General features: G+C 45.0%; 1 protein-coding gene across 1 annotated transcript in view; it reads left to right on the top strand.

Moving 5' to 3' along the window:
- Positions 1–7406: 7406 nt before the first annotated feature.
- Positions 7407–14427, top strand: part of drp2 (dystrophin related protein 2) — a 102892-nt gene continuing 95871 nt past the window's right edge. Inside the window, exons 1-3 of the mRNA XM_068047680.1 lie at positions 7407–7453; positions 11984–12140; positions 13956–14073. Coding sequence (XP_067903781.1) covers positions 7407–7453; positions 11984–12140; positions 13956–14073 — 322 coding nt within the window. The remainder of the gene's footprint in view (positions 7454–11983; positions 12141–13955; positions 14074–14427) is intronic.

Here is a 14427-nt window from a genome sequence, read left to right as displayed (position 1 = left end):
CCACCTCCAGGTAACTGGGCTGTTCCCCCAACACCTCTGGGGGTCTGGAGGCCGACTGGAATTTTCCAGTCAGCCTCTGACAATAAGCCTTAAGTGGTCTTTGATTAGCTCAATTGGATACCTCCTGTCCCTCGTCCCACTTCTGGGAAAATGGCCCAGGGGTGGAATGGTTCCAGGAAGCCAACATGCCAGCCAGCAGTGCAAATGTTTTCACCCACCTGCTTCCATGCTCACCCCCATTGGGGCTAAAATTCCTCCTCTATGTTACTGATAGAATCACATAACATCATCATCTTTTTACATAATCCGTTACAAAATGACCGATATGAGTAACCTCATACTTATTTCTTCAAATATTTGTGGCACCATATATCCTAAAGCACAGATTCTCCTCTGGTGCAATTGGGATTGCAACCGGAATCACTTCAGTTTTTGGCTGCCAGTTGAACGTGTTGACAGTGGTATAAGTAATTCACTGTGGCCGATCTGAATTCAACACCAGATCACTGAAGTGGAAGAACAATGAATAAAATAACTTAAAATGACTGAAGAGAATGTGAAGTTTTGTATACGAAAGAAAAGTAATATTTTAGCTCGTTCCTCCCTCTCCCAAACCTCATCACCTGCTTTGCTTCATTTTTTACCCATGACTCATTGAACTCACACAGTAAGATCATAAGATAATTATGGATGAGGAAGACCATTTGGCTCATTTTAGTGCTCCATGTCTCTCACTCAGCCCTTTTTTTACGCTTTAAATCCAAGATTGACTTTGTCTAACAACTAGAAAAAAAGAAAAAAGAAAAGAAAATTACAGTACAGGAACAGGCCCTTCAGCCCTCCAAGCCTGCGCCGATCCAGATCCTCATCTAAACATGTCGCCTATTTTCTAAGGGTCTGTATCTCTTTGCTTCCTGCCCATTCATGTATCTGTCTAGATACATCTTAAAAGACGCTATCGTGCCCGCGTCTACCACCTCCGCTGGCAACGCGTTCCAGGCACCCACCACCCTCTACGTAAAGAACTTTCCACGCATATCCCTACTTCCTGAATTATCTAATCTTCACTCCTATTATTTATTGATCTTTATGGTGCCTGCATTATGGCCCTTCACTTAGGTTTCTCAGTGAAAAAATATTAACTCTACATTCTGCATCTTTGTCCAAGGATGGTCTCAGCTGCTCAGAAACCACCATGTTACAAACAGACTGAATTGCTTCACATAGGCTTCACATTTCTCTGTACAGTACAGATAACACTTGCACTAATTGTGCATTAAACTGTCATAATTTTGTGACTGGGTGTTAATGGAGCAACTATTAATGTTTCCCCAGCTTGCATGCAAATAAATGACAGACTGCATGACTTTAAAAAGAGTAATTTTATCTAACCAACCTCATAGACTTCTTTGAGGAGGTGATATCACAAATTGATGTAGACAAGCAAAATAACATAATGACCATTGACTTCCAAATCGCTTTTGATAAACTAATGCATGAAAGACTGCTTTACAAACTAAGCTCAGTGGGTATCAAGGACATGGATTAGTAACTATCTGAAGGGAAGAAAGTAGAAGGTAGTTGGAAGGAGTGCTTGGACAATGGGTGGAATACCCCAGAAATTAGTTCTGGGGCCCATTCTGTTCTTGATATAAATAAATTACTTGCAATGGCAGTTTTGTTTTAAAGTATTTAAATCTTCAGAAGGTAGCAGGAACTATGGACTCAAAGATGTTAGCCAAGGTCTTGCAAAGGAAATTTAACAGGGCTTGCAGTAGCCAATGCATAGTACTGAATATTGGAAATAAAACTAGAAGACACATTAGCCCTGATATTTACTGGGGAGGGTTTTGTGAGCAGGCGGGAGGAGTTTTGGCGGGGTTGTGCTGTTTTAATGTCTCAGCGGCAATTTTTTAAGCAGCTTCCCGCCTGAGGCCAGCCTGATTGACAGGCTTGGCTCTCTGTTAGGTGGGGAGGACTCTGGAGGAGGCCACATGCCTGCAGCAGACGTAGAGGGAATGGGGGAGGTGGGGTCCAGATCTTGGAGGGGGAATGGGTGGTCACCAATACCCCCTGGGAGTGGTGTATGATCCTAGTGGGAGTGTGGCTGCTGATGCGGAGGGGTCAATCTCATTGGGGGCTGGACCGGTCTAATCATGGAGGGCGGGGGCAGTCACTGAACTGGAGGAGTCCTAACTCAATCCTGACAATCCGATCATGGGGAAGTCCTTTGCATCGGGTGGATTATCCAATGGCAGACTGGGAAGTGGATAAGTTTGGACAACCGGGGGAAGCACCCCCTCACCTCCTGGCCCATAAGCAGTGCTTAAAAGCACTTACCTTTTCCACGAAACAGTCTCACTCTACTTTAGCTGCCAGGTTTCCTGAAGCCCTGAATACCCTTCTGTCCTGGGTCAGCCTGGAAGATGGGGTATGAGACATGCAGCCTCTTTATGACTTCAAAAGGAAATTGGGTGGCCACTGGAAGAAAATAGACATGCACGGCTGTGAGGATCAAGCGGGGGAGTGGGACTGACTGAATAGCTCTATGAAGAGCTGGCACTTGGAGCCTCCTTCTGTGCCGTAAATGATTTTGTGACTCTATGTAAATGGCCAGTCTGCCTGCTGGAAACAGGTTAGTTGCCCAACCACTCAGTCCCTTTTCCGTTAAAACTGAAAGTGTGTGGGTTGGAGGCAGGTTGGGGTTAGGTTTGAGATTTCAAAAATGTTAACATCCTACTTGATGATGGGGATTAAAAGTACCCCCAGGTACTCTGTTCTTGAGTTGACACTCTAAACATTGGGCTGAACTTTATTCTCCCGCCTCCAGGAGCAGTGGCGGGCAAAAGAAAATGTCAGCCCGCATTGCCGTGCGCTGCCATGACACCACGATTTACCGTATCACAGCTCATTTCCATACACAGGACAGTGCACCCCACCCCCACCCCGCCAAATAACGTGGTGGGGGCGCACTCTACGAAACCAGCAATGGCATCAGCTGCCTCTGCGCAGGCACTGCCGTCATCTTTAAAGGGCTGCCAGACCTGCACAGAGAGTACAAAGTTCAACCCCGGAACCCACCACCCACCGCTCCCCCCACCCCGCCAACAATACAGTACATAAATGTGTGACCCATTACCCCCCCAATACACAGAATGTAAATGGTAGCCCCGTTCCCCCCGCAAAACACTTAAATTGAATAGTTGGCCTCTCCCCACCCCTCCCACCCCCTCAACAACTGCACAATGTGCAGAGGTCACCCCTTTCCTCCACCCACACTAGAAATGCAGCATTGACCCCGTTTCCCCCCCTCCCCCACTACACTAAAACTCCTAAGTTGCCCCCCTTCCCCACCTCTGTGACACCAGCTTTCACTGGATGGGAAAGTGAAGGCGTGTGAGTACCACCCGTTGCATGGAGGATTGTGGCCAGCCGGTAAGATCGCAGGGAATGGCATGTAAATAGCATGGTCCCACTGCCGAGAAGTTTGGGCCCGGCAATCCTGGAGTCGGGCTCCATGGCAGGCTGCTACTGCTGCGATCTTCCAGCCCCCCCAACCCCCCCCTCCTCCCCACGCCATGGAGCCCGATGTCAGGAGCTCAACAAAATTCAGCCCAATGTGAGGGCCATTAAACAACTGGAGACTGAATTGTAAAGTCGAATTAGTTGAGTTCTTATCCTCAGAGGTCATGCTGAAGCGACGCCTGGAGCACTGTGTATAATTCTAGTTGCTTGTCATGCTAGCCCCCACCTCCCAAGAATGAGGCACATCAATTTTGTCATGAATATTGATTTTTAACTGCTACTGGAGTGAAGAAAGGATTTGTTAAACAAATTAGCCGTGGCTGGAAAGACATTTGCATATTAACAGAAAGTATTTGGAAGGAAAAAGCAGCCATTCCCTGACACATTCAATGCACAATGGACTTTTGATCACCAGACGTTGAAGGTGGGGGAGCTCGCATTCCAGGTTGACTGCTAAGATGGCCAAATACACAAACGGACATGGTCAAACCAGCTAGTCACATGACTAACCTGCTGGGCAATCTGAGTTTTTTGAATTTGTACAAACAGTTTGGGCAAAAAAGTCTGTTTGCTCCTGGACTGAGAAGATCTCTCTCCTGTCTGCTCCCATCTCTCTTTCTCACAAGCCTCTGAATCCACTGAAGACACATGAACCCCAAGAGAAAAAAATCTCCTACAGCGAACAAGATTTAAGAAGAATACTTGGCCCCAACGAAAAGCAAGATCTACCTACAATCAAGGACTCTACAGTGAGCTCAAAGAACCTTAACAACAACTCTTCAGATATTGCCTGAAACCTTTCCACCTCATTTTTCTTCTGCTCTTTTCTGTCTCTATTTGCATGTGTATATCGCGTATGCATGTTACAACCGACCACTCCAGTCAAAGCCCCCAATCAAAATATACGATTCTGATTGTGCTGGGAGAATCTCGTCCCTCCACAGATCGCCTAACATATCTTTTTAAACTTTCCAAATTAAAGAAAGACCCAGTCAAATTGTACCATCTATTAACCCCCAAATGAGGCTAACCAAACCAGGTGTCTTTAAATCAACAAATTAACTGTTTCATCAGAAAAACAAAATTCTTAAACACTATGGAGATATAAACAACATTTAAAATAGAAAAAATTAGAGTCCTTGCAAATTTACACTTCCTGATGAACAATCCTCTGATTAAGGTCCACGTGCAATCTTCCAGGATCTGATGAGGAAAGGAAAACAGTCCAACACCTGAAGTTTCAAACTCCTCTTTCTTCCAGTGATGACCACAGTAGATCAACAACTCGCAACCACTTTCAATAGAATCAATCTGGCTTTAGAATTTTTGAGGGATAAAATATTGCCACAGTCTAACTTCCCTTCCTTCCGTTTAAATTATCAGAGATCTCTGTTTTGGCTTGACTTTTTCGAATTTTGAGAGAGAATAATAAATAAAGAGGTTAAATTCTCTTCCTTCAATTTAAATGGTCTGAGAGCATTTCTTTCAGGTGCTTACACATAGCAGTCTGTCTGTGTCCTCTGTTGGAACAGGCTGTTTGCACTTTCAGCCAGTTTAAAATGAAATCGTAACAAATGTATTTCTCAATGCTCAGTCCGAGTGGCTGTATCCAAGGCAACAAGAATGTACCCTTTGAATCGCAGTCTCCGAATGGCTGTATCCAAGGCAACGAGAATGCATTCTTTGACTCAGTCTTTAGAGCTTGCTGCCTTAAAGCAGTATGGCTCTTTTTCCAGCCTTAAAGGCACGCTGCAATCTTCCCGGGAAAAACAATTACAGGATCATAACAATTTGCATGTGTGTATCTCGTATGCATGCTAGCGTGGGGCACGGCGTGTATCCGTAGGTGTTAACTGAATTAGAGTTTAAGTTTAATAAATTTCAACTTTTCTTCTTTAAACGTAAGAAAGCTTGTTTGTGCTGGTTTCTTTGCCTTATAATTAGAAAGCGATGAACAAGGATTCACCAAGGGGGATCTAAGAACACGGTGTGTTTAAAATTAAATCCTGTTACAGTAAGACCAGGTGAAGGCTGAAAGGGAACCCTAGACCTCTTTCTCACCTGGTCATAACATTGCTAAAATATAAGGGGCCATCCAGGTCCTAGGGTAAGTGCAGATGACAGCAACAAGACTAAGTCCCTAGTGTTGGAGAAAAGAGCTCCAAGGAATATCTTAATAATTTAGGTCTCCTCAACTTCAAAGTCAACTCAAAGTGAATCCTTGACAGAAACCTACAAAATACTTAACAGGATTGAAAAAGTGAGCCCAGAATATCAGTTTCACATCTGCCAGAGCAGTAGGCCAAGAAGACAGATGTTCAAAATTGCGATGGACAAATTTAGAGCTGACATAAGGAAGTATTTCTTTACATATAGGGGGACCAAAACCTGGAGTACATAGTGATTAATGCCAGGATGCACTAGACGTTGTAATGGGAACACTGTAGACTTGGTATTCTGGAATGAAATCAGTTGAAAGACCTGATTCCCTTACACCTAGCTTGTGATCCAAAATTTCCTCCTGAGCCTAAATGGGTGGAATGCATGTTAATACTTTGGCTCTCAATTGAGGCATTTTTGCTTGTCAAGGAGCAACTGTGAGGTTTTCCCTTAGGGTTTGACTTTGAGCAGAAAAGACAATATTGATACCTGTGCATAACTGCTATTTCAGTAGCAAAGGAAAGGGATCGCATGTAATGTGACCTGACACTCTTAAAGCCAGTATCTGGGACAAAGGGAAAGCTAAGAAAACGCACTAGTCTATCATTTGTACTGCACTACCAGTGGCACTGAAGGTAATCACTGACCTCAAAGCGTATGTTATGTGTTCCTTCCAGGCACCTGTGGACAGCATCTCCGAAATCAGCTATTTTCCTTGAAGCACTCTATTATTAGATGTGGCTGAAGCTCTCTGCACAATCTTCACATTGACCAACGGCAGAGGTAGCAGAAATTTAATTGATGACTTCCCCCAAGATGCAGGGCACCATTGACTATAGGTATGTAGACATTTGGCCACCTACCATCAATCTATAAATAGGAACACTATTCCATAAATGTACAAATGTTAAGTAGCTCACGTAATAAAATATTGCAAGTCGATACACAGTTATGGGCTGGCAGGATGCAATACACAATGTAACTGATATAGCCCGGCTATTTCTACTTTATGCATTACAACCCAGCAAACATTTCTCCATGTAAGTACAGCACATATTTTGCATAAATCTTTAACAACTATCACTTTTCTTCATGTTCATATGTGACCTGTGCTGCTGCTTTATTGCCTTATCTCTGTGCTGTTTGTTAAATGGTACATTTCTTCTACACCTTGTGTCGGGTTCTCACAGGTATGGGCACTCATTTTACATATTGACCCACCTGTTGTCTCCACATTATGTCTGGTGACCATCCTCCTGCACCACTTTGCACCATTATTGCAACTCTGTAATTATACTATTGAAATTTTTATCATTTTATACCGGTTTATTGATCATTAGTTGTTTAAGGAGTGTTAAAGAATCATTTTCAGTGTGTTGTAATTGTCTATTTCTTGTTCCCAATTACAAAATTACATTTAAAAACCACACATTTCAAGTTATTTTAATAATTGTCCATAAATAGCACACAATGAAAAGGTGTATTTCATTTCCTTTTAACAAAAGATGCAAATACAGCCCATAATTCATGGAAAGCAAATACCCGAATCTAACAATTTTTCTATTGCTTCATTCAGTCACAGAAATGGTCTTAATGAGTACTTCATTTTAATTATTTTTATAGATATGATTATTGATTCAGGATGTCAGGAACAAATATAAAAGCTAAACATATCGAACAAAAGGATTAAATCACAGGCATCATTTCAGCACTTCAAAGAGATGAACCTCTGTTGGAGTGAGATTAAGAAGAAATCCCAAAATATCAGGTGAATTTATATATTTTTTAAGTAATTTAATATTTTTAGCCCTGCACCATTATCTGATGAGAGACAGCTTGCTCCGAGGCTCCACTGAAGCACTGAAGTTTAGGAGAACAATTAGGAGCTCAGCCTTCGCTGATATGATCAAAGTTTTTTTCTTTAATTCATTCTTGGGATGTGGATGTTGCTGCTAACACCGTCATTCATTGTTCATCCCTACTTGCCCTGGAGAAAATGGTGGTGGGCCTTTTCCTCGTGGTGAAGGTGTTCTAACAACATTGTTAGGGAAATCAAGGATTTCAACCCAGGACTAACAATATATTTTTTTTTTTTTATTTCCAAAATATACTTTATTCATAAAAATCTGTAAAAATTACATTGCCAAACAGTTTCCAAACAGCACGAAAAAATACAAACATTGCAAAAGAGATCAGTTTCTTTCAATAATGTCATGAGTTTCTTCCCAACCCTTCCGTTTCACAATTGTCATGTCAATTACAGTTTTACATTTACAGCAACTGAGAATATTAACGATACAGTTCGAGGGGCTTCCCATGGTTCCAGCCCCTCAGTCCAGCTTGGTGGGGGAACCTTACACTGTGGTCTTTCCCCATTGAGCCTTTGCTGCGGCTGCCCCAAGCTTTAGTGCGTCCCTCAGCACGTAGTCCTGGACCTTGGAATGTGCCAGTCTGCAACATTCGGTGGTGGACAACTCTTTGCGCTGGAAGACCAGCAAGTTTCGGGCAGACCAAAGGGCGTCTTTCACCGAATTGATAGTCCTCCAGCAGCAGTTGATGTTTGTCTCGGTGTGCGTCCCTGGGAACAGCCCGTAGAGCACAGACTCCTGTGTTACAGAGCTGCTTGGGATGAACCTTGACAAAAACCACTGCATCTCTTTCCACACCTGCTTTGCAAAGGCACATTCCAGGAGGAGGTGGGCGACCGTCTCTTCCCCACCACAGCCAACGCGGGGGCACTGTGCGGAGGGGGCGAGACTTCGGGTGTGCATGAAGGATCTGACGGGGAGGGCCCTTCTCACCACCAGCCAAGCTACGTCTTGGTGCTTGTTTGAAAGTTCTGGTGATGAGGCATTCCGCCAAATGACTTTGACGGTCTGCTCGGGGAACCATCCGACAGGATCCACCGTTTCCTTTTCCCGTAGGGCCTTGAGGACATTCCGTGCAGACCACTGCCTGATGGACCGGTGGTCAAAGGTGTTTTTCCGCAGAAACTGCTCCACGAAGGATAGGTGGTACGGCGCCGTCCAACTGCATGGTGCGTTCCGCGGCAATGTGACCAGGCCCATCCTTCGCAACACCGGGGACAGATAGAACCTCAGCACGTAGTGACACTTGGAGTTTGCGTACTGGGGATCTACACATAGCTTGATGCAGCCGCACACGAAGGTGGTCATCAGGATGAGGGCCACGTTGGGTACATTTTTCCCGCCCATGTCCAGAGATTTGAACATCGTGTCCCTCCGGACCCGGTCCATTTTAGATCCCCAGACGAAGCGGAAAATGGCTCGGGTGACTGCCACGGCGCAGGAGTGGGGTATGGGCCAGACCTGCGCCACGTAGAGCAACAACGTGAGCGCCTCGCACCTGATGACCAGGTTCTTACCCACAATGGAGAGAGATCGCTGCCCCCACATGCCCAACTTTTGTCGTACCTTGGCTACTCGCTCCTCCCATGTTTTGGTGCACGCCCCGGCCCTTCCGAACCATATCCCCAGCACCTTCAGGTAATCTGACCTGACGGTGAAGGGGACAAAGGATCGGTCAGCCCAGTTCCCAAAGAACATGGCCTCGCTCTTGCCGTGGTTAACTTTGGCTCCCGAGGCCAGTTCGAACTGGTCGCAGATGCTCATCAGTCTGCGCACGGACAGCAGATCCGAGCAGAAGACGGCCACGTCATCCATGTACAGGGAGGTTTTGACCTAACAATATATGTTCAAGTCAAACTAGTGTGTGACTTAGGTGGGGGACATAGAGGTGATGGTGTTCCCATGCATCTACTGCCCTTGAACCTCTAGGTCATGGCGGTCATGGATTTGGGATTGTGCTGCCGAAGAAACCTTGGTGACTCGTTGCAGTGCATCCTGTAGATAGTACACTGCAGCCACGGTGCATGGCGGTGGAGGTAATTAATGTATAAACTTGTGGCCTTCTCAGTCCATTGGCTGTAAGAGCTCTGTGTAAGTGAGTTTGGGACAGTCTTCATCCAATTTTAGTGTGCAAACAAAGCTGCTCAAAATGAGGACTAAATTAGCAATTTTACTCAGAGTCTGTGATGATCATTGACGTATGAAGTAGAACATTTCATCATGTAGTGGGTGCTGTTCTGAGATTTGAACTAAAACATATTGGTCTGGATTTTAAAGCCCCTCCGTTGCCGGGAACGGTGGCAGGGGAGCAATGAAGATCGGTACAGCGGAGGCCGACCCCGATGGCGGCAGGCCCCATACCGATCTCGGCGGCGGCAGCGAGGCCTTGTGGCGGCCGCCCTGCTGCTTGGTGACGGGCCCCGTATTAAAATAGATTAATGCCTACTTACTATGTAGGCTGCTGCGATTCAGCCACCACGTTCCAATCTCTATTCAGGCAGCTGATAATGCTGCGCCTTCAAATCCCCGTTCAGGGAAATGTGGCGTGACACCTGGGGGGAGGGGGGAGGAGTTGATTTTCTCTGTGCGAGAGTGGGGAGCGGGGTTACAATGATGCGGATTGGTCGGAGGGTGGGGTGATGGGAAAGGGGAAAAGGACAAAAGTGCTGAACTTTGTGGGGGGGTTGGGTGGTCAAATTTGGAAGGCATGTATTCCGGGGGGGAAAAGGGCAGGAATGTTTTGAAATGCCATTGGGGGTAGTGGGAGAGTGCATTGAAAGGTCATTTTATTCATTTTTACAGAACTTCACTTTAACTGGCCCTTTAAATTTTAAACATACATTGAGGCTGTAAGCCCTTTAAAAATGGCGGCGGCTCCTGCACATTCGCGCCAGACACCATTGTCGGCGACGGTTCACCCACCCCCTCCACGTCATCACGAAGTGCGGATGCATGACCATACAAATGAGCCACATTGTTTGAAATCGCGGCGGCTCCTTGACGTGGTCCTCGTGTGCGCGGGCCACATTTCTTTACGTCCGCCGCCTGTTTCGGCGGTAGAGACTTAAAATGCAGCCCATTGTTGGGTGGTTTCCTTTGCCTCTGCCTGTGCTACAGCTGACCTGAGATTACGTGATGCAGATAAAGGATGACAAAAGATGAAAACGTGTTTTCCTTTCCCACATTGGCGTTCTTCACCTTGACGAGCACAAAATTCACCCAAAAAAATTGAAATCTGTTTCTCAACGATATGTTCAGTAAGAATAAAATCTTGGCCAGAGTTTTTCACAAAGAAGCCCAGGGCAGTTGTGATAGTCTGGAGTGAAGTCTAAGTCTTTGAAAGCTTAAATATAAATCAACCTTACTCACCAATGAACAGCACTTAGAATCAAAAGCAGGATTTATATCTGATTTACAAAAATCATTTCTTTAAATAAAATGTATCCAGAAGGGATTGAGTCTGAAATGCAGTTCTAAGTGAGTGATATCTTTGAGTATTCAATTTTTGAGTATCTAATTTAGCTCTGGGGGTTTGAAACTTTAATGAGGACAAGCAGACTCTGAAAATACCTCTGCAGTTTTGAAGTGATTGAAAAGGTTGAATTTAGGCAGGCCCAGGCTGGAAAAAAATGAACGCAATCTATTCTGTGTGAAGTCAACGATGGTTCCACAATAGTTGCAAAGTTATTTATTCCTCACTTGCTGAGCATTGTACTGAACAAGACAGACCAGGAATGTCTTAGTTTTAATCCTCCAGCAGTGCTAAGTTAGCTAACTTCTGTCAGGCAGCTTTAGGTGCTACAATTGGCCTCAGTGCCTCTGGGTTCAGGTGGAAACAAACTGGCTTTGAACACAGTTGAGTATCCCTGCTGGAAGATATGTCTGTCAGCGCACACTTTAGTTGAGGTCGCAATAGACCCTGTGGTTAAACAGCCGGCCACCTTTCAGCATCTGGCCTCAAATTTGGAATAAGGCGAGTGAATAGAAGGAGTAAAGTACTGGAAGGCTGCCAACAACCTGTACAACTGCAGCCTATCCTGAATATATAAAAAGGAAGAATGTTGCAGTGGAAGGGTTGGAAGTAGCACTTTGGTGAATACTGGTCCGATGTACATGTGGAGCTGCCTTTATTGTTTGTCAGCTCTGTGGCCTTTCTGTCCATTGCAGACATACCCAGAAGCAAAGAATAGAGATCAGCAGTATAATGGAACCAATGGCATTTCTCTGAAGATGACTTCAGATAAAGCATTGATCAGGAATCAGACACACAACCACAAATGGAACCTTGACACATTCTCAGCCTCAGTAATGGTCCATACTATGTGATCTTCTGTCTTGTCGTCGCACCCCATTTACCTTAGCTGAAGATCTCTTTATTCTTTTGAAAACTATTAAATTTCCATACCCCCCATTCCTTCATTGTGTCTAAGGGCTCGACTGGAGGCACTCTCTGATCACAGTGGCAAGCTACAGCTGTCTTTGCAGGAGATCATTGACTGGCTGACCCTGAAAGACGAAGAACTTTCTGAGCAGCTTCCCTTCACGGGGGATATTGGTGCAGTGCAGCGGTACAATGAGTTCCACTCAGTAAGTTAACCATTCCTTTGAAGAAAATGGTCGGTGACAAGTAGGTGTTTTGCATTTTTCAATATTCCATTTAATTTTATGAAAATTAGGATTAATCTCTTGTGTTGAGAATTAATTTTTCTTTAATTAAAGACTGAAGCTACATACAGAATACAAACCCTTCTTAAATGGGAAGTGTCTTAATAAAAATGTGTTTGCCAACATTTTTTTTGTTTTAGGATGAGGGAAGAGAAGAGTTATGCATTTCTTTTGCCATAGTGCATTTGCAGCTGCATGCACACAAAAGGGTTTACATTACAGCTTCTGGTAATTCAGATGGTTAATGCACTTCCTAGAATTGGATCTGACCAATGTAGACAAGGAATTCCCAAGTTTGATCTCTGATCTGAGCCGATCAGCTGATCCGAAAGAGGCATTGGTGCCTTCAGGAGAGCAATGGAAAACATTAGCGCAGAGGAAATATCTTAAAGAGGAGTCTCAATTTCCACAGAGAAGTGTTTTCCTAACTTTAACATTTTAACCATAGACCAAAATATATAATTTTTAAATCAAAAATTAAGGGCTGAATTTCACCCTCTACGGACGGGAGCCGTCTACCAATTGAAAAGTCAGTGGTGAACCTGACTCCACCTGGCTTGGGGATCCCCAAACTGCATTTTTCATTTCTCAGACCTTTAATTGGTCTTGAGGCAGGAAGTCCCGCCTAATGCAGCTGCCGGCCAATCAGCAGGCCAGCAGCTCTTAGTCCCAGCAACGCCGGGAGTGGTGGCCACAACTGGGACTGCAACCCAGCTTCGAGAAGAAGAGGAAGGACGGCCCCGGGAAAAGGTAAGTTTTTGGGGCCTCACCGGGGTTGATCGGTCGGGCCCTGGCAAGGCAAGGGTGGTCGATTGGGGGGCCGGGGGGGGGGTGCGGTTGGGGGCGTGTTGGCTGTTGAGGTTGGATGGAGCATTGGGGCAGCCCTCCGTCAGGCACAGGTGCCTGATCATGAGGGCCCCCCCCTCCCCAGGGCCATCAGAAAGCCATCTGCTTTTATCAGGCGGTTTTTCTCAGGCCTGGGCTGCCCAATCAGCCAAGGGGTAAAAGTCCCATGATGGCAGGCGGATGCCCTTAAGTGGCCGTTAACTGACCACCTAAGGGCCTTGATTGGCCTGGGCGGGTGGGCCAGTTTTCGCCACCGCCGCCCCGCGTTAAATGGCAGTGAAGGCGGGAGCAAGTCGGGAAGGACCCCCCCCCAAGCCTCCCACTACATTTTACGTCCCCCGCCCCTACCCCGCCACCAACCCGCTCTTTGGGGGGGACGTAAAATTCTGGCCTAAGTGTGTCACCATATCAGAAATAAAGTGACGAGCAATTACGTGCAGAGGGTGGTTTCATTTAGGCATGAAACCCTACTTTCTACTTGCATGTTGGAAACATCTCCATCCCAAAAGTATTCTCCTGCTTTCTCCCTGTATTAATTATTTTATCAATCTCAGATGTATGAGCCCATCAGGTTTCAAACCCCAGATCATCTGCCCCCTGCCCCAAACTTCAGATCACCTTCCGATCAGATGTCTGTTCATGAACAGCAATTTACGGTCTGTAGGTTAAATGCTCCTGACCACATTGTTATTTAAACAGATACATAAAGGGAATCATAAAGAAAAATGTAAACCATGTCAATACTACTCATAATTTCCATTACACTTTCACATAAAAGTTCAAAAGCAATAACGTTGGCATTAAAGCAATTTACTAGTCTGGTAACTGAAAAGTTAATTGTTTGATTTCTGCTCCTAGATTTCATTTTATTTCCACATCCTTTCATTAAAGGCTTTCATGGAAGATGTAAAGACTAAAGGACCCTTCATATTGGCAACTTTGGAGTCAGCCCAAGCATTCCTATCCCAGCATCCTCTTGAAGAAACAGAAGAGCCAGCACAAAACAAAGGTTATCATTTCATCTTGCTTGCCTAATGACTTCAGCTGTGTCAATATAACATACATTATAGGGAAAATGTCAAGACCACTGCTCTTGGGCACCAGCACCATTGGAAATGCTGCCATAAAAGGGGTTGCTTTTTTTTTTGGCATTTTTTCCCCAAAATTCCCTTGGGCCATAAAGACCCTTTACTGGATTTGTTTTCTGGAGGGCAAGGAAATGCAGGGTGTTCCTAATACAGGGAGAAAGACATCCAGTAAAAAAGAAATAACATTTAGTCTCCACTTAAGTGCCCTTTGTTACCGAGCACTGGGCATCTGAAGTGCTGTTCATTCACTCTATTCACTTTATGAAACTTCAACC

This window comes from Heterodontus francisci, chromosome 15, assembly GCF_036365525.1.
Source record: "Heterodontus francisci isolate sHetFra1 chromosome 15, sHetFra1.hap1, whole genome shotgun sequence".
Taxonomy (NCBI): domain Eukaryota; kingdom Metazoa; phylum Chordata; class Chondrichthyes; order Heterodontiformes; family Heterodontidae; genus Heterodontus; species Heterodontus francisci.
This window is presented reverse-complemented; position numbering and strand designations above follow the sequence as displayed.